This window comes from Lonchura striata, chromosome 21 (genome assembly GCF_050655825.1).
Source record: "Lonchura striata isolate lonStrDom1 chromosome 21, ASM5065582v1, whole genome shotgun sequence".
Classification (NCBI taxonomy): Eukaryota; Metazoa; Chordata; class Aves; order Passeriformes; family Estrildidae; genus Lonchura; species Lonchura striata.
Genome location: NC_140723.1, coordinates 7,207,760 through 7,228,613, shown reverse-complemented (window position 1 = coordinate 7,228,613; position 20,854 = coordinate 7,207,760). Strand labels below are relative to the sequence as shown.

The following is a 20,854-nucleotide window of genomic DNA, read 5'->3' as shown; positions in this document are numbered from 1 at the left end:
ACTTTGAACAAAGATCTGCCTCTGCAGCAATCCGTGGTGACTGTATTCCCTCTTCTCTACCTTTCCAGGAGGAGAAGCTGGGGCGAGGAGAGAATGGACATAGAAAGCAGGCCTGGAATCTAGTTTCATTTTATTTTAGCAAACCGCATGTTCTTCACTTATCAACATCTCTACATTAGCAATTGTATAGCTTTCCAACTTCTCTTTAAAAAAGGGTAAACAAAAGGTGACAAACTCAGGCTTTTCATCTCTTAAAAACATTTCAAAGTTGGATTCAAGAAGACTTTGATATATTTTGGTTTTAAGGTAACAGATGTGGTGTGGAAACACTAATTCAAATCACCCGCCTAACCAAGAGCTGCCCCTTTTGGAGCCCCTCTGGCATCAGACCCTCAGGAGACGCCAAGGATCCAACTCAGCAGCCACCCCTGGGCCCATGGCTGAGGAGAGCAGCACCTCGGGGCTCAGTGCAAGTGCTGTCTGTACACAGCTCCCTCATGGGAGCGCCAAGGACCCCGGCATGCAGGGATCTAGGGAGGACTCCTCTGCCATGGCACCTTCTCAGTAAAGAATCACATTCCCCCAATCATCTTGTTCCTGCTGTCTAAAGATATAAAGATCTTCTTTGAAGAATTGTTTTAAAAGCCACCCTCCCCCCTGAAACCCACGTGGAACACCATAAATGTACAGATTAGAGACGTCCTAGAAAAGTCCTAAAATTATTGCAGAAAGTAAAGATGACTCGTTCCAGGGGAGGGGTAGGCACGAGGCACAGCATTGAGATCTAATGAATGCTCGGGTTGGTTTGATTTAGTTTTCAGCTTTTCCCCATCATTCAAGAAAAAAAAATTAAAAAAAAATTAAAGAAGTATTTAAGCATCAGAACTAAAATACAAATGCACGTTGACTTATAAAACAAGATTGTGGATTTGACCATGGGATTCCCTGACACTGGAAACATTTTACTTTTTTGCCCGGAGAGATTTCCTCATGGTAGATTTGCCCTTGGCAGAGGGCTTCACTTCCTTCCTTCCACTGGCTGCTGGTTTCTTAGAAGAGCTGCCACTGGAGGCTTTCTTGATGGCTGGGGCTGCTGGTTTGGCTTTCTTAGCAGGGGTTTTGACCTTGGGAGGGGGCTTTGCTTTGCCCCGGCGGGGGGTGGGGGTTTTCCTTGGCTTGGGTTTGGACTCTCTTCGCTTCATCGGAGGGGCCCTGCTCCGGGATTTGGGGGGTGGTCTCTTCTGCATCCTGTCAGGAAGAGACAGCACAGAAACTCAGTGGAGGCACAAACGGTACCCAGAGCAGAGCTGCTGTCAGCAATTTGCATAAATGAAGCACATCTTGGCATCCCTGTCCTTTGCCAGCACATTCCATGAGCTAAATCCCAAAGAGCAAGAGCTCCTCTGGTAGCTCTACACTGAGCACTTCCCATCTCCACAGAGCTGCCAGCTTACAACCCCTTTGTTAGGCAAATAAACATATAAATAATGACAGTGAATCAGTCAGCTGTCAGAACAATTAAGAGCCCTAAGCACTATCTCTCTCTCTAAATGGGATTTTATTACTTAACAAACAACACTCATATTAAGTCCAAATTCTGAGTGAGGCTGGTCTCATATCTGGCTACAGAGCTGCAAATAATTACTGTAGGGATGAATTATTTTAAGGAAAAAATAAATATAAAAATTTCCATGCAAAACATCACACTTTCTAAAGCAGGAGACTAAAGGCAATGCAAAGAATAAACACAGGCTCTCTCTCATCTGGAGGAGAAAAGGGAAGGCTTCAAATTATGGAATGGGGGAGGTCAGTACCTCTGGAATAAGGAATAATTAGAAACTCCTGCCAACACCTGTGGATAGGTGACCATACCAAGAACACACACACACCTGAGCACTCTACAGCTGTGACAGACATTTATTTCATCCAAAGGAGCCCACACAGCTCTCATGCTGCCATACCTCTTCTTTGGTGGTGGCTCTTCCTCCTCAGACTCTTCCTCTTCAGATTCTTCTTCCTCCTCAGATTCTTCCTCTTCTTCCTCATCAGATTCCTCAGAATCCTCATCCTGCTGCTTCTCTGGATAGAGCACATCTGGGCTACAAGAGGGGTCTGGTCAGGGCATGATTTGCTTCTAAGGCACAACTCCAGGGTAAGCAAGCCCCGGGTAACACTGGCTCTCCTCTGGCACTGCAGCTTCCCCCTAAGGTTACAGCTTTAGTCCAATCCAGAAATACCCCCAGGAATTCTGTGATTGCTGCTGTCCCAAACCAAGGTTATTTAGTCTCTGCAATGGCAGAAACACGACAGCCTGGGAACGTACCAGCCCTAAGCTGTCCCTTCTCCATTTCTCCATTTTTCCTATCCCTCATTGCTCCTTCCCTGCGAACCCAGGGAGAGGAACAGCAAAGGGGCAGGATCAGACCCCAGCAGCTAAGCATGGCTGAAGCTGTGGGGGCTCACATGTGCAATAAAGGGGGCTGGGGAGCAGGCACTTCAATGACTGTGCTGCCATTTGGCTCTTTCTGGGACACCAAGGCCTCATCCTAGGTCTCCACATGGCCCAGCACAGTATCAGCTCACAGGAGAAGAAAGGCTGGTTTAGACTCAGTAACTAAACTAGGTCATCCTCCCTCCTCCCACTTCTCCACCCTTAAGGAAGGAACATCTGGGTCCTGCTCCTTAGGAGCATCCTGGCATGGAGAACCCACCCCAGTCCCTGCTCAGGTGAATTGGTTTTAGCACAGAACAATGAAATAGCCCAACTTGCAACAAAATCAGCACAACAGACTACCTGAGAACACTGAGCCCTTAAAAGTTTCCCTTCCTAATGAAGTCAGCTTTCTGTTCACCCGTGTAATGCCATTATCCAGAATATGGATGACAATGTGGCAGTTCACCAGTGATTAAACCCTCCACAACTTCCCTGTAAATAGGAGGTTGGCTCATGATCTTCAGCTCTGATACTTGAGCTGTGCAAAACTCCTGAACATAATTTTACAGACCAGATCTTTACCTGGGGTAATAAGGGAAGCAAAGCTGAAAGGTTCCACTGAAGCCCTTCCCAGAAATTTGCTCCATCCAGCCATTCTTCTCACATTTCTGCAGGGTTCTCTTCAGTAGATGCACTGTGAAAAAGAAATCAGAGAAAGGTTGTGTTACTATCTTTATACTCTTGTCTGATCTTACTGCTCTCTACTGTGTCCTCTGAAATCAGAGCTGGAGTCAGGATGGGAAATCCTCTCCATCAATTTGAGCAAGATACAAGATATTGTTCCTGAGCACCTGTAAGAGTGGCTTTAAACTCTCCAAAAGAAGGAATCGAGAACAGTGCACATGTCCAATGTCATGATCATGGGATGCTCCTTCATAAGTCATTTGGGAGCACCATGTAACCACCACTGTCCAGATTTAACCCAGGTCTCAGAATGTCCTCTAAAGTGTGTTTTAAAACAAGCCTTTTACCCTGGTTTTGATCTCCTCATATCCTAAATGTTGTATGTGCTGCATCTTTCCCCATACTGTGGTTTGCTTTGTGTTTTGCTTTTTAAAGGGTAAAATATCTGGTCTAGAAATACAACAAATGAACTTCTTACTCCAGACTTTTATTCCAGCCATTCCATTGTGTACTGTGTAAGAACTGAAACTCAAACTGTGCAAATACAGGGGATCTTTGTCTCTGGCAAAGGTCTTGGGTTCTTTAGTCAGTTCAGAAACATTTTCAGCTTGAATTAGAGGGGCCATTTACATATTGAGCTCCCAGGAAAAAACAAGGTTTACTCTCAAGTATGTTCCAAAGTTTTTATAACCACAAGGCAGGTTTTACTCTGGGTATCAAAGGTCAATAACAGCATGCAAGGGATTTGACTCCAGTCAAGTCCAGTTCTGAGATGAGGCATAAACTGGGGGAGACAGCAGAGCTGTGCTCTGCAGTGTGTACCCGCCTGCTTTTCACATCTCACCAGATCTTCCTCTAGTTCTCTCAGAACAAAGCAGAGATCATCAAAATTCCTTTTATGTAATGGAAGGAGAAAGAAAACAACAGATTGCAAGCTGAGATTTCCTTATTGGCCTTGCAGGAGTGACAAGCATTGGAGGCTGGCTCAACACAGGCCCTAAGGACCAGGGACATTTCCAATGGTCCTGAAAATAAACCATGGGAGAGCTTAGGAAGACTGGAACCTATTTTCCCTGGCCCAAGATTAACAAGTCACACCCAACATTAATTTCTAATTGGCAGAAGGCCTCAGGGCAGCTTCTTAGTCCTGGAACCTGTGCTGTGTGTCAGTAACCCTGCACCAAACAGCTGTGTTGATGCTGTGCTCCAGCTCCAGGTAAAGACTGTGGGATCAGAAATCTCCTCTCTGCTCCTGAGGAATGGCACCAGCTCAGTGACACCACAGGAACAAACTGATCTATGTTCAGGTTTGAGCAGAGACCACTGTGACCCCAGTCTGTCTCTACGGACCTCCAGCATCATCCAATTGCATGGGGGCTCAGCCCAAATAACCCAAATAAGCCACCAGAACATCTGCTTGAAAGCCTCTGCTCAAGCAAAAGTCAAACCAGACATTAGTGTCACTCCTGGGAACAAAGACATGCCAAATCACCCTTCCAAACAGAATACAATTGGCTTTCTCCTTATTTGCTTGGCCTTTTAAAAATCAGATGCAAAGTAGGGTCTCAAACAAATCAGTAAGAGAGGTGCTCATGAATTTTTAAAAAAAGTTAAACTACACAAGTTCTCTAAATAAAAAGCAATTAGGAACTGCATTGATGCCAAGCTGCTGTCCCTTTCAAAGCAGAGAGATATGAAATCAACTTGATGATTTAAGAACAATGAAGTACTTAAATACTATTCCCCCTTCCTGGCTATAGACAAGAGAATCATGCATTCTGTCTCAGGAACTGGCTTGAAAGCAACTGATAGAACAAAAACCACAGAGCATCTCTGCAGCACAAAGGGCTGAGCAGCTGCAGCTCCCTGCAAGCTCAACAGAGCAGTTTAAAGGTGCTGCACAGGCACATCTGCAGCTGCAGGACTCTCAGCATGCAGAATAGAAGTGGTACAGGGATCAGTACTTTACCCTGCAAGTTGGAGTTGGTCCCTGGGTAATTTTCCAGGATATACTTCTTCAGGGCTGTGGTGGAGCAGGTCTTCGGTTCATTCATGGCCGCAATAGCAGACAGGATGGCATCTTCCATCAGAGTCCCACCCAGCAGGGGCTTCTCCCCTGATTTCTTCAGCTATTTTCCAAGGAGGAAGAGAAAAGCATCAAGACAAAATTCTCCCAAACCAGGTCAGGACAAGCTCCTCTGCACCAGGTGGGTCGGCGCTCCTGCATTAGCACAGATATGTTTAATATTAAAACACTGCACAGGGAACGCTGCTCTCCCAGCTATAGGTGGGAGGACAGGCCTAGTCAGTCAGCTGGCCTGGGGGGCTTTATCAGCAACACCTCAGCCCAGCTCCCAAATACACTGCAAAGACGTGGCAGTCTAAGGGCTTATTGCTCAGGGGAGGAAAGAGCAAAATAAATCACATCTTCCTCCATCCCACGGACCAAATGTACCCAAGAGATTTCCGTGGCACACACATGAGTAAAAGATGTTGCGGGCATCTGGGGTACCTGCTGCACTTCCAGTGAGGGATGGAAAGGAAAGCTTACCACACCAGCTCCCTATTGTGCTGGTGAGTCAGAGCTGAGCAGTGCATGCAGCACGCTCAGCGAGGGAACAGGGGTCTGCTCCTGAAATGGAGACCAAGAGGAGAACAAGAGGCCTACTGCTTCATAGCTGGACAAGCACTGAGCATGTCAGACTGCTGGAGAAATGGCAACCCAGGGAAACCAGGGGACAGGGCGCAGTAACTGACATCCGAGGCTTGTGGTCAATAAGGATTGAACCCAGTCTCTGACCTGGAATGTCCCAGATGCTCCCTTTCCTGTGATCTGCTCTAACTGGCCCTTCTCTACAGCTCTCTGCAGGGCATTCTTCAGCAGCTGGGGTCTGAAACACAGGAGGAGAAAGCTTTACTGACACACACTGACAGCTCCAAAAACAAACAGAGAAACAGAGCTTTGCAGCGTGTGAGCAGAGCAGCACTTAGAGTGTCTGCCTACATGCAGACACTTTACATGGAGACCTGTCAGCGAGGCTCGTTGCCCGGGCACCACGCTGGGAGCTGAGCAGCGGCGTGGGCTCAGTGTCACAGCAGCTCCGGGCACGCGGCCCTGCCAAGGGTCCACTCACCTTGAGCAGCACATTTGGATGTGGTGGGCACTCAGCTCACAGGCAAACAAGGGCTGACAAAACCCTGTTACAGGTGACACGCAGGCTTTTCCTAGTTTTGCTTCCCAAGCTTCAATCTGCTCCACACAGGTCAGCTTAAAGATTACTGTACATACATGCTGCCTTAAAGCATCCAGATCCAAGGAGCATGAGACTCCAAGGAGAGCCCTTCACATCCAGGCAGTAAAGGGATGTGGGTATCGTTAAGGTGTGCAGAACAGCACTGCTGGTGGTGTCAGGAACAAAGATGGGATGTGGAGGGATGCAGGAAAAGGCACAGCTTTTCCTCAAGCTTTCCCACAGGCCCTGCAACTCAGAGCAGCACCTGGCTTACCTACCAGATTGAATCATTGAGAAATGAGACAGAACCAGAGGAGGGCCCAGTTTCCCCAGTCCTCTGCTTCCTTAAGCAACTCCAGACTTACCTTATATCTACTTTGAGTTTGGGGTAATACTGAGACACATATTTCTTGATCAGGCTGTAAGAAGCTTCCTTGGGCTCACACAGGCGGGTGAAGGCCAGCGGCAGGACGTCCTCCAGCTTCACCTGCTGCTCTGTGCTCAGAGCAGAAGTGCTTTTCTGAAACACACAGACTTGTATGCATCAGCAGGGCCTAAAACTCTGGGTTTTTGAACCAGCAATGCACATGTGGGGATAAGTGCTCCTGCCATTGGCTGCTGAGCTGGAAACTCAGGAGCTGTAAGGCAGTTCTTTATCAACTTAAAACAGTTTGCAGCTTAAGAGATATACAGAAAATCTGGCTGAATTGTCATAGGAGTTTTAGAAAGACTTTACAAATAAAAATTGCTGAGTACCTAACATCTGTATTTTTAATTACTTCCTTCCTCTTGCTATAGATGGTTTCCTCTGCCACACTTCAGTGAGACAGAAGAAAAATCATAGAATCACAGAATTACTCAGTCTGGAAAAGCTTTCCAAGATCATCAAGTCCAAACATTAACTCAGCACTGACATGTTCACCACCAGACCATGTTCCCAAGTGCCACATCTGCAGGTTTTTTTAAGAATTTCAGGGATGGTGACTCTCTGGATCCTCTGTGCCAATGCTTTATAACCCTTTCTGTGAAGATGATGATACATGCTGACACAAAACTTAAAACTCAAAGACAGAATTTGTTTACATAAATCAAGTCTTCTTCCCCAAAATGAACAGTTAAACAGGATTCTTTTTATTTTTTTTCCAAATAACACAATAAAATCTTGATTGAAGCCAACATTCCCTTCTGAGTTTTCCTCCACCACTTTTGTTACTATGAGAGGGGACGATTAGGGAAAAATGGTCTGTGCTTTATACAGAAAATGTGCTGAAGTTCAGTGATTTGATGCTGAACAGCAGCTCTGCAAACAGTGCAATGGGTGAGGGAGCTGCTCCCTTGACAGCCAAATTCATCCAAAACATTTGCTTTGCTGCAACGCAGAGAAAGTAACTGGTAACAAAGACACCCATATGCTGCAGAGAGAGGTGATGTGTCAGCAGGTATCAGCTGCCTTGCTCACACTTCTTATGGAGCCAGTGAGCTCTGTTTAAGAGCTCAATAATTCCACTACAATTAGTTTCTTCCAGGGCCCTATACCAGGTTCAATTTTAGGGCTTTTGGTCTCACCAGGAGGCAAGAGCTGACCACCAAGGTGTTACATGTCTAATGTCACCTGTCTAATCCCAAGGGATTGGCAATTCCAGCTAAACATTTTGTAACTGCAGCGTTAGGAATGTGTTTCACACACTCAACACAGCATGGAGTGGAGATCAGAAGTGCTGGGACCACAACTAACTGTGAAGCTCAATAAACCATCCTCTTTCCCAACAACACCAAGCATCAGCAGCTTTCTTCCAGAAGCCTTAAGATATTTTCTTCTTCCTCCCATTGTCCTCAAAGCTGATGGGAAAACATTCCTCTCAGTCCTAAAGACTTCCCTTTATCTACACAACACGTAAAACACACAGAGCAGTACCATAAAACTCTCTTCCAATACCTGAGAAGCACTTCTCTCTGCCTAGTAAAGACAGAAGAAGAGTTTCATGGTAATTCAGTTTTCTGTCTCTGAACCAAAGCCTAGGGGGTTAATGTAAACATTTTAAAACTGAGATTTTGATCATTCGACTTGGGTTTAATTCCTCACAGTAGCTTTCTGATACCAGTGGGATGAGTGTTTTAATTGCTGTACTTGGGGAGAAAAAGCACAGGAAGGAAGAGAACACTGGGTTGAGAATGTTGGGTAAGGTACATGTGTTTCAGTGCAGTACATTTCAGAGTGTTGTTTAAAATGATCCATCTTACCTTTCTGTCTCTGGATTTTGGAACAGTTTTTCCTGCATTAGACACCACCACAAAGCTCCCAGAAGCTCCCTTTCCTTTCACCTGGTTCAAGAGAAAGTAACAGAGTAACTCAGGATACTAACAACCTGAGAGGAACTTATCATGATGCAGATTTTGAATGCACTGTCACCCTGCAGTGGGTTTTTATGGCAGAGGCCTGACTTGAACCCATTGAAACTTCAGTAAGATCAGAAACTGCAGCCAGACATTGGGACATACTCTGCTGTGCTGACCAGGAGATCCTGACAGATAACACAGGCAAAAATTAAAGTGTTAAAACCCACACTGCTGCAAAAGTGACACTGTGGGACTCATGTGCTGCTGCAATGCTGTGTGACACAACACCCAGAAATGGCAGGAATTGCACAAAAACCAACGGTGTCGAGAATGCAACTGACACAACAGTGCTGAAATCCTGCCAGTGTCCAACAAAGCAGTGACAGAGGTTGAGGAACCTCCACGAGGGGGAACATGCTCATTCCACAGACTTTCTAATGGAGTTAAGGAATTCCTATGCAGTTCCCAAAACCATGGAATGGTTTTGGCTGGAGGGGATCTTAAAAATCACCCAGTTCTACCCCTGCCGTGGGCAGGGACACATTCCATTATCCCAGGTTGCTCCAAGCCCATCCAACCTGGCCTTGAACACTGCCAGGGATGGGGCAGCCACAGCTGCTCTGGGCAGCCAGTGCCAGGGCCTCCTCACCCCCCAGGGAAGGATCATTTTCCAATACCTCATCTAACTCTGCTCTTTGGCACTATGAAACTATTCCCCCTTGTCCTGGCACTCCAGGCCCTTGGAAATAGTCCCTCTTCAGCAATGCCATCTCCACAAAGCAGCTCTTACCTGCCTAATGATTCCCCTCTCCAGCTCCCTTTTCAGTGCTTGCTTCAGGAGGTATCCCCTCCTCTCCAGCTCCAGGGAAGGGTATTTGTGGATGATGTATTTCCTTATTGCAACGACCGAGGCACCGCTCTTCTGAAAGCAGGCCTGAAACAGACACAAAACATCAGAAACCACCTACACTGGAACTATCCTGAGTGGGGTGGAAGAACAGAGATCGGACTGATGCACACAGGCCACCACAGGGTGCCAGGACTGGCCTTTTCCCCACTGTGAATCAAGTATAAAACATGACTAACAAAATACTTAACTTTCCTCTTCTGGGTAGCTGAAGAGCAACACAAACAACACAAAAGCAGCACAGCAAGCACATATCTACTACTGCCCTGCTCTGAAGCCCTCACACAGAATGTCTTAAAATACAAATAGTTACCTTTTGCAGCACTGCACAACTGATTTACTAACATTTTATTAATGCCAGACTGAGTAATCATTAAGCCAGGACAACCTGCCAATTATTTTTTTAAGAAGATGGAGGATTGACATCAGTAAACTAGCAAAACTAGCAAAACCTAGTGAAGTTGTTTTAGTAACGTTCATCTTTTGAAGATAGATGGAAAGGCCATCTTGCAATTAAGGCGGGTGGAGTCCCCGCCTCCTCTGAAGGGAGCGACCAAGCCTTAGAGGGGGGCAGCAGCACAGCTACAACAGCAGAGATCTCCTCTGACAGTCAGGAGGGATAGAGTAAACCAGGACCAACTAAACCAAGACTTTGGAATGCAGGTTTACAGTATCTCCATCTGTACTGAGTTAGAGTAAGTTAATGCTGAAAGAAAGCACATGTATCAAATGGATGGATGAATGCAGGTAAATGAAGTCAAATATGGCTAGGAGGCACAGCAAACAAAATTATGACAGCAATCAACAAGGTTATGCCATCCTAGCTGTTCCTCATCATGTAATTAGGGAGGGAAACAAATTCTAAACAAAGATATCAGCTACGGGGCCCCTCATCACCCTCATGGACTCACATGTCAGCTCCATGGGCTTCCAGAACAAGCACAGCCATCTTACACATGCAGCTTCCTACTAATACACAGCACTGTCACCTGCACCTCAGCAAGCTGAAATTGTGTGTTTTAGAACACAGATTGAATAAAAACCACATTTGTGTCCTGCTGACCTTGATGGCCTCAGTTAAAATCGCATCCATTTTGGGCCGGGAGGTGGCTGCCATCTGAGTCTGCTTCTGTGCCCGAGCCAGCTGGCTGGCAGAGAGCGTAGCCCACGCAGGGATGGTCTTCTTCACCTTCTTCTCTTTCTCCTTAGTCTGATCCTTCTCACTTAGGGAAAATGCAGAGCAATAGTAAGACAGGAGGCACTAAAACAAGCCAACAAGCAGGACAAGAACAACAACAACAAAAAAAAAAGCCCAGAACATCTGACATTATTTAAATTAATGTAACTTAAAGACTACTTTGATGTTTCTATTAGTAAAAGAGAGACCTTGTATTGGTATTCAGCTTCACATGTTTGAGAACAGCAGCTCCACGTGATCAGGAGCTTCTTCCTTAAAGTATCTTAAGGAGATGCACCTTATGGCACTCATTTTCCTTTTCTCTCCCACCATCTTTTCTCTCTGTAGAGCCTGACTTCCTTCAGAATCCTACCCAAATCCCTGAATTCAGCACCAAGTAAGCCTTACTCCTTTTTGGTTTCTTCTGAGGACTTTGTTTCCTCCTTCCCTTCATTCTCAGGTTCCTTTGGCTGTTCTGCTTCACTGGATGCAGCAGGCAAGGTTTCAGTCTCTTGCTCTTCTCCAGCAGAGGCAGATTCCTCAGAGGTGACTTCTGCATCTAGAAAATGTGAAAAAGCATGAATTTACCATCCAAAACCAGCTTTTATTCTCTAGGAAGGTAGAGGGAACAAAACCCAAACTTAAGAACATACCCCACTAATTATTTCCCACCAATTTATTTTCACTAACTTAAATGTGTTATTTAAAAGCAATTTAAAAAGTGAAGAAAAGTACTGAAAAGAGCTTCCACAAAGGTCCAGTCAGCCTTCAAATGCCAGAATAACTACAAACAACATCATGCAATATTTTCACAATTAGCCAGTTCTAACAGTGTTCTTCTCTTAACTCCACAAGTTGCTGTTGATTCTAAGAAGTAGCTTTGCTTATGACCCAGTTGCTTTCAAACACAAAAGCACCTGAGGGATAATTACAATTCCATCACATTTTCCCAGACTTGGCAAAGTTTTGGGTGGCACGTGCATTGGCAGGAGCACTTGGATAGAAGGATCAAATCCAGTCAGAAATCAACTTACCAAGGAAATAAAAAAATAAAAAATACCTAAAAGTACATTTAGCTGAGAACTGGCCTTAGAGACTGGGCTGCCTACTAGATAAAATGCATATAAACTGAAATTCCAGACTTTTTGGATAAATAATTGCCCACCAACATTGCTCCGTGCAGCTTAAGCATTTCTGATCCATTCCTGTGCAGTTTTTCCATGGAGGCCTTTAAAATACACAGTGAATTAAGAGTAAGTTTTGTAGGCAGTCTTTTTAATTTGTGACATCAAATAGGATAAAGTCAGTGAAACCAATTGACTGCAGTAGTGAAATGACACATTCTGGGACACTGAGGCCAAGCTGCTAAGACCAGTCATGTTAATATCATTGCATGACACGTTGTGGTAAAACATTTTTACTCAGAAAAATTGAAAAAAAAATGGACTACTCTTTTTCCATTCATTAACTCCACCTTTTGATCTCAAACCATCTTTCTGATGCTACTGAAATTTCATAATTTCTTTACCCTAAAGGATGTGCAAACTTAAAAGGGACAATATTTAGCCATATTTTCATGTCTGGAGTGATACAGGGTATGAAAGACAAAACAAGTGGGTTCAGACTGAAAACAGTGTCTGCAAAACACAAATCCTGGAAAAGCCTGTGACAGGGAGCCAAACATTAATAATATTTGCATCCTGGCTGTAGGGTTTTCCAGGAGTTTCAGAACCAGCCTATGTTTGGATGTATATGAACCCCCTCTAGAGCCATGACTGTACCTGCTTTGACCTCTTCCCCTTCAGCAGGTTTGCTTTTGGGAGGAGTTTCCCGGGACGAAGCATTCACCGAGCGGCGGATTGGCATTGTGTCGTCTTCTACTTTCTACAAAAAGCATGTGAAAATCAGCACAGATGCTGGAAAGAATCAGAAAGTTTTGAAAAGGGATTAAAGTAAATCAAAGCAGCATAGGTAGAAATATTCTGGTTTGGATTTTTTAGGATGTTAAAAGACAGTAGCCCTCAAACCAGCTTCTTCAAAGCATACTAGGAGAGGATAGTTCCACATTTTATGGTTAGAAAAGAAATAATTTCAATTCCAAATTAAGTGAGATGAGCATTTGAGGATTTTGACAGGTATATCAACTCAGGGAAAGCAGGGAAGGGGAAGCAGAGTTTGTTAGACTCCCAGCTGAGTTTCCTAGAAGCAGGGCAGAAAGAGTACTGAGTAACCTTGAGCAGGACTGGAAGCCAAGGACTGATCCAAGGGCAAGCTTGGAGAAAGGGCCAGCCCCTACCTCACTTAACTTGTCCGTGTGGATCAGCTGAGCTCCCGTTAAGAGTGGAAGCGCCTTATGATGCACGGGTTCAGCTTCAGATAGATCAGTCGACATTTAAATTAATTTCTAGACCCAAGTGCAGGTAACTGTGGAGCCCCACGTTTTAACCCCAAGGACTTTTTCCTAATGGCTTTCACAGTGCAGTGAGGAGTCAACCTAAAGTACAGAAAAGATGTGGTGTAAAAATTAACAAAACAAAAACATCTGCATCCATGTATCTATCAAATTAAAGATTAAAAAGAAAAGGAAAAATGACTTACAGCTCATGACTAACACAACTGACAAACACTTGCATTCAACAAAGATGCTAAAACATGTGTGCAAACTGGTAAGCTATAGGTGGAGCAGAAATGGGAAAGGTGCAAGCCAGACCTGCTCCATTAGAAGATGGCTGAAAGATAAAAAGGCTCTTTAAGTTAAGGGCAAGCATTGATGAGAAGCAGTCATTGCACTGTGCCCTGCATGAGGGAACTCAGAGACTTTGGGTAAAAGCAGGAGCTGGCACCTGGAGCTAAGGCATTACACCATTACATCTGTCAGGCACAAGATACAAGCATTGGGAACCCAAGCCATGCTCCCTCAAACGATACTCCATGCAATTTAAAGAAATGAAGACATCTTTTGACAAAAAAAAAAAAAAAAGACAATCAGAAGAACAGTCTCATGCCTTCTACCAGAAAGCATAAGCTTGCAAAAGCTTTGCTCCAAACACATGCACTGTCGTGGATAACAAATGGGTTAAGCTTAGTTTAACCCTCATCAAGTCTCAGCCCCTACCACTATTATGCTTTTACAGCCTTTCTTACCTGCTGCCCATCTGCCTGCACTGGTCTCTCCTAGAGAGGGGCTCCACTAATTCCATCACAAAACCAGGATTCATTGGTTCATTCACTTCCTCTCAGCATTCCCTTTAAAAAGCTTCTGAGTATCCTCAGAGGCAAAGCCTCACCTCCAGCAGACCACGGCTGGACTTGTCCCAGTTGCATCCAAAAATCAAGCTCAGCCTGGCCTCCTCCCCTCCTGACAGAGAGACAGCCAAATGCCCCCGTTTTCACCTCCTCTGGGTGTCTCTTTTCACTCAGAAGGCAGGCACTTATCCAAAACTTTCTTTTTCAATAGGTATTTCTCCAGCCTGGGTATTTTCCTCTTGAACAGCCCCAGCCCTGCTTTCAAACTGACTTTCACCACAGTTTCAGCACTGCTCTCCCCATTGCACATCTCTGTACCACATCAACATTTTCTTGCCCAAAAATACAGTCCTGTCATTACTCAGCAGTGGGGATCCCTAATCAGTCAGAGGCACTTCTGACAGGAACTGAACAGCCACTCTCTGAAAACCCACAGAGAACTGGTCTTGCCTCAGCACCAGGGAAAGCAAAGCCCAACAGCACTGGATGTTTTCTTCTGAGGCCAAACAGAAAGATCAAAACACACCACATGCCAACAAAACAAAAAAATGAGATCAGTGAAGCTTTCTTGTGAAATGTCAGGATGTGAAAATATACTAATTGCCAACTAGAATATACAGAATTTAGCACAGCACTTAAAAAAATCTGGCCTGTTTTAAGGAACCTTTCTTCCTCAAGTGTGGGAAGTGAAAGGGAAAAAAAAAAAGAAAATTTTCACCAGTCTTTAGCTCAATATCCAGTGTTTCCTCTAGCAAGCAGAGTCTAAAGCCCTTTAAAAAAATGCCAGAATTTTGAACTGAGTCCTAAAATAACCAACTGTAGATTGCCCCAGAGGGAAATCAGTTGGGGACTACAAAAGATGCATTCCCTGGGATTAAAAACACACACAAGCCACACTGTAGCTGACATGGTCCTGGGGTTTAAGTATTTTTAAGCTGTGTAACCTGCATGACACATGCATGAAAACAGTACTCCCAACTTTGAGTTAAAATTCCCCAAGTTCTGGAAACCCTTTCGTTTATATGACTGTAAAAAGCACTGGAGTCTTTTTGCTCTCTAGAGTACAATTAAGCACAATTCCTCACTTCTGTGCCTACAGTACATGCAAACAAGCCAGGATCCAGCAGAAATTCAGGTTTGTTGAGTCCCTCTGGATCATCTCCTGCTCAAAAGGCCCAGGGAATCAAAGGGGCAGGAGGACAATCTCCTCCTGACTGCAAGGCACTGATCTCCAGGGGCCAGGTCAGAAGCTCCACCTCGTGAGAACATCCTCTCAGGGACTGTGCCTGCTCAGCTCATTTCTTTCCACAAGGGCATCAAAAGTGGTTTCTGCACTGCGCGTGAAGTATCAACCACATACAGGCCTGAATTCAGTTCATCAAAAAGATACAGTGAAAAAAGAGAGTTTTGCAATGACAATGTAGACAATCTCATTCCCCTCTCCAAATACACCAGATCCATGTAAAGGAGAGATCAAGTCACCCAAGCCAGCTGTTACTTGGACACACGATTTCAAAAGACAACTTTAAACAGGAACCACAGCTACAATCACAACCATCACCCAATAAAAAAAAGTAACAACTGGGTTTTACATTTACACAAACATCAAACAAACGTTGTGCCTTGAAAGGGGGTAGAAGCCACCAGCTGAGGATGCAGTTTTCAAGGTGGCTGTTGGGTGATTTCACTGAACATTTAAAACTAATCAACTGTCAGAAAAATATCATCACATCAGCAGTGAAAACACCACTGGGATACTAACCTTCACTAAAGTACAGGAAATCTCTCCTGACAGAGTTACATCTCCTTTTCTACAGGAAAACTACAGATTTCTATAGGTTCACAGGCTCCCAGACTATCATGAACTGGTTATTCCAAAGGAGGTAATCCAGCAAGGAGCTGATAAGCAACAAGCCCCCCGCAAACTCCTGGATTTCTAGATGAGCAGGAATGTGTCCACTCTCCCAGCTCAGGGAGTAGCTGCTAATGGAAGATCCAAAGATACAGAGAGTTTTTCAGGAACTACTCTGAACCCTCCATAGCAGTCTCCTCCTGAACTATCACATTATTAGGAACAAATAAAGGGAGGTTTCAGGTGAAACACATATTTGATAATATTTCCAAAGTGTGGAGTCCCTCCACTAATGTAAGAGACACAAGAATTAAAAAAAAATCATCTGAATTGTTGCATTTCTGCTGGCTGTAAGATTTTAAATTTAGCCTTCAACCTCCTTTGAGAGAAAATGCTTCAGGATGAATTAGGTTTTGAATATGGCAATCCAAGTGTCAGGCTGGCAGAAACTCCAACTGACAGGGACTCGGGGTAGGGTGAGCAGGCTGAAAACAAATATGCAATGGAAAAATAAGGAAGTGTGTCCAATCCTGGTCCAGTGGGGTGTCCCCTTACTGTCACATGACACCTAGGGGTGATTGATGTACTTAGATGTGACTGGGTACAAAGCACACGACACCAGCCTAGAAATGAGGTCAAAAATGGCTAAAAAAAGGTTTTATGCAGGTTAGAAGGCAGGGCAACAAGGGGTACAAATCCAACAACCTGACAAGTCATGCAAGCAAAAACAGCTGTTTGATATCAGGTCTTAGAAAGCACAGTAAAACTGGGTTTAAAAACCAGGCTATCGATTACTGACAATTATTTATTACTCTATAATGCACAAGAGTATTTAAATTACTTGGAAATTGCAAGGAAAAAAAAGCACAGGAAATGTTAATACTTCTGCAATTCCAAATCAAACATGCCAAAATGCATCACCTTCTAAACAGCAAGCTGCACAACTCTGTTAAGTCTTTGTCCCCCTGAAATCCTCCAAGCTGCTCCCTAAAAACCCAGCCCGGGTAGCAGCAGATCCATTGTCAAACCCTCAGTATCTACATGGTCACAGTATATAATCCAGCAACATCTCAGATACAACTGTGTCTGTCAGGAGTTCTCAGCTGGGGGTTCCACTGCCTGCCCACTGAGGCGTTCCAGCAAAAATCCTTTAGCTTTTCCAGCTCATGGAGCTGCCTGTGGGCTTGGCTAAATCAGCCCAGGAGTATTTAGTCATTTAATCCAGCCTAAAGTCCTGCAGATTAATAAAATATGTTATTGAATAAAGAATATAAAGTTAGTTCCAACTTCTGATCCTTATTTGTCAACCCACTTGGAAACTCCCTCGTATGTGCTGAGCACAGCTGGCATTCCCATCACTCCTGCTGCATCCAACAAGTTTTGTCCCGATCCTTAGGGCCACCATTCCCCAGGAGGTGTCCCAGCTCCCTGGAATGTCCCCAGATTCAGCCCCAAGGTCTGCTTTTGCAGCTCTCCTGCAGTGGAGGCTCCCAGGGCTCTGCTCCAGGCTACCTGAGCCCTGCACGGAGCAGCTTGTTTCAATTAACTGGGAGCAGTGGTCCAGCACACACCCCCAGAGCTCCCCACTTGCCAGGCAGCAATTCCTCAGCCTGTTTTACAGTGTCCATTTCCATCCCCTCCTTCCCTGCATAGGGTATGGGAGGAACAACAAACCCCATACTTCAGGGTCCAGGGGAGCACAGCAAAAATCCTTCACAGTTCTAGCATCCAACCGCAGGAATTCCTACATTCAGAGACCCAAAGGAGAGGTTTTTAAGCCTAAAAATATATTTTCATTTGAAAACATTTTCGTTCAGTGTTGAATTTGAGCCTCTGACTCCAAATGCCATGAATGCAACCCAACTTATTTGTCCCCTGTCCAACCCAACCTGTCCTGATTTTTATAGAACACAGCAAAAGTTAAACCTTGCCCTTCTGTGCACACAGATGCTCCTTTCACTGAAGATAAAAAAAAAAAAAATTGGTACATTACTAGAGTGAGACTGATGCTCTGACCCAGGGCTGAGCTCAGCCCTTGTCTCTGTTAGGGTCCAACACCAGCAGCCCCAAGCCAGCCCAATCCCCATGTAGTAACCCCATGTAATTCCCATGAAGTAACCACCCATGCCCTACCTCCACTGTTCTCTACACAAAAACCATCAGCTCAACAGAAAACCACTACAGGTTTCTGATTCTCTCACCAACAATCTCTGACCTGCACAGAAGCCAGTAAGAACAGATCATTTCTGTTGCTTGGATTATTTTCCATTCCTACACCCAGGGGTTTTTCCTCACGTCCCCAAATAGCCACAGTCAGTGAGCAACTTAAATTACACCTAAAACTCACAGAAACCTCAGCCAAGGGACTAATATGAAGCAGAATTTCTGCCTGTATGGCTGTCTGAAAATAATCCTTCACCACACTGATGCTCAGGATCATGATGGTGACAAGCTCTGAGGAACAGTTAGGAGTTTTGAACAGTTTTTGGCTTGAATGGCCCTTGATCTAAATTCTACACACTCTATCTATGCCTCATGGCCACTGAGGGATGAAATCACCCTTGTTAGCATGCACAGGGTTCAGCTTTAAGTTTAAAACAAGCTCAGGTCACAAAGTTAAAACAACTCCAACATGAAAAATCCCCTGCTGAAAGTTTTCATAGCCTTGGATAAAATATCTTAATTCAGGATCCAACTTAATGAATTTTGACAAACTGCTGACACTTGAATGAAAATTTAGGCTGCAAGTGTTACGTACCAGGGTTTGAACCCTTTATAGGCCATCTCCTCCTTGCCTAGATAAATTTAAAACCACAGTATAAACCCTCCTCCCAACTACTACTTATTCAGCTATTAGTTATTATTCTACAGCCAAAACTATACATGACAAAAGCCATTATTCCATTGCAGTCTGTAAGAAATCTACCCACACTTCCCATTATAGTTCATCAATGTAACACTTTTATTCCCTCTCACAGAAGTTTAAATCCTCAGAGGACCCCAGGTCACTTGTAACAAAACGCTGCCAAAAGATTTACATGTCACTTTCTGCTGAAAGGGAAAAAAAAAAAAACCCACAGGAAAAGATATTCTGAAGACAAAAAAGCAATTCAAGGACCTTCTGCCTGACCAACATGCATGATGAATTGAGAAGAACATTAATTATAAAGCTCACACAGGTAAACAAGAGAATTCTTTAAAAAGTCACCTTTTTGCAAGGTATTTATACCAGGTTCTTCCCCCCAACAGGAATTATGTGTTTTTTTTCCCCTCTACTCATTCCTGATTTCCAAAGATCTCCCACTCTATCCAACAATTTTTTGAAGTCTCACCTGAGGAAGGTCTGTGCTCTCCTGCCCAGTCCATCAAACACCTCCCCTCCTGAACTGAACTCACCTCCCTCTCCCCTCACTGCTCTCATGGAGAAGGGACGCTGTTTACAAACACAAGCACTTCCGAACCTCTCCCGCCTCAATGGGAGCTGCTTGCCAAAGACTGCTGGCCAACTCTTTCTTGAAGATGCTAAAAATACTATTTATGGTCAAAGCAAACAAAAGTCACGTGCTGGGAAATCAGAGTGCAACACTTAACAGTTAGTTAAGCACGGGGAAGTGACACGGTCGCTAACCCAGAAATAATTCAGTAGGGCTCTTAAGAAGTGAGAAATACCCGAGTATCCGAGAAATACCACATCTGTAAACAAACTATCCAAGCGATCGTTCCCTGCTACACTGTATGAAGGAGAGAACACACCCACAACCTCACATAATCCAACTTTTCTTCTGTAGCACAAGCTGCGCAGTTCCCCAGTGTTTTGCAGACATTGGTTAGTGGGAAAAGAGTAAAAATACAGAAGGATTTGTTCTGAAGTGTTCCCAGTCTGGAGCTGTCCTCAGGTGGAGCAGGTAAGGTGATGGGGCCCCCTTGACCTGGCAAAAGCCACCCCAGAAACTGCTCCTTCACTCCTTAAATCTATGCGATGTTTTACCCAAAAACACGCCACAGCCTTGAGAGGCAAGAAGGATAGCGATACAGGAACGGAAGCCTGCCTGGAGCAGCCCCGCTGCAGAGTGGAATTTAACAGCTTTCTCCGTAGAGAACCTGAGCACTATGGGGAGGAGGGCGATTAACATTCCTTAAGCAGGCTGCGAGCACCGGGGCGCAGGGAGGCACTCGCAAGTGCCGGGAGCCTCACGCGTAGGTCTGTAGCCATCGCTATCGGCGCCGAGGGCGATTAGCGACCTCTTTTAGGAAGCGGAGACACACCGAGCCAGGCTGAGGCTCCCCTCGAGCGGCGGCACTTGCCGGGCGCTGAGGAAGCGAGTTAGTGCAGGCAAAACCCCGAACAACCGCACAGCCGAGCGGCCAAAGGCGGGAGGGCCGCGGCGGGAGCCAAGGCGCTCCCTAAGTTTATAAATAGCCATTATTTATTGTGTCGTGGCCCTGCCAGCCCCTTCCGCCGCTGACCTTCCCCGGGGCTCGCCCTGTGCCGGCGGGACGGGAGAGGCGTGCTTGAGGCGTGTTTGAGCCCCGCAGCTCCTTTGTGAGGCCCGCGGGCCCGCAGCCCGCCAGGCCCCGCCGGGCCCGGCGCCACCCGAGGCCGCCTCCTCGGGCCCGTGCCAGACCGAGCCCACCGCGACATCGAGCCGCGCCTACGCAGCGTGTCGCGACTCCCCGTCACGACAGCCCCGCTCCCCCAGGCCTGTCAGGGCAGGGAGGGCGGGGGGGGGACGCGCTGAGGGCAGTTCCGGCGCCCCTTCGGCGACGCCGTCAGGCCGCCCCCGCGCCTCGCGCGCAGCACCCGCGGCCTCCCGGGCGCGGCCCCGTGTCCCGCCCGGCGCGGCGCCGGGGGCGGGCGGGGCCGGGACTCACCGGGCCCGGCGGACACAAAGCGGCGGCGCCTCCAATGGCGGCGGCGGCGGCGGGACCGGGGGGGGGCGGCCGAGGGGAGGGGCGGAGCCGCGGCGCGAGGCGGGGGGGCGTG

The 20,854-nt window shown here is 45.9% G+C and overlaps 1 protein-coding gene across 2 annotated transcripts; it reads right to left on the bottom strand.

Annotated features, from left to right (window-relative positions):
* Positions 1–113: 113 nt before the first annotated feature.
* HP1BP3 (heterochromatin protein 1 binding protein 3) lies at positions 114–20,775 on the bottom strand. Of its 2 annotated transcripts, none has more exons than XM_085558497.1 (13): positions 20,338–20,775; positions 13,069–13,266; positions 12,554–12,656; positions 11,181–11,331; positions 10,659–10,818; positions 9,479–9,622; positions 8,593–8,673; positions 6,717–6,871; positions 5,919–6,009; positions 5,088–5,247; positions 3,017–3,128; positions 1,962–2,099; positions 114–1,248 (listed from the first exon to the last, which is right to left on the bottom strand). In XM_085558497.1, exons 2-13 carry the CDS (start codon positions 13,162–13,164, stop codon positions 963–965), a joined length of 1,677 nt encoding a protein of 558 aa, XP_085414623.1. In that variant the 5' UTR covers positions 13,165–13,266; positions 20,338–20,775; the 3' UTR covers positions 114–962. The 2 variants fall into 2 exon arrangements, with proteins under 2 accessions (XP_085414623.1, XP_021393566.1); XM_021537891.3 differs by having other exon boundaries at positions 20,743–20,775.
* Between the last annotated feature and the right edge of the window lie 79 nt (positions 20,776–20,854).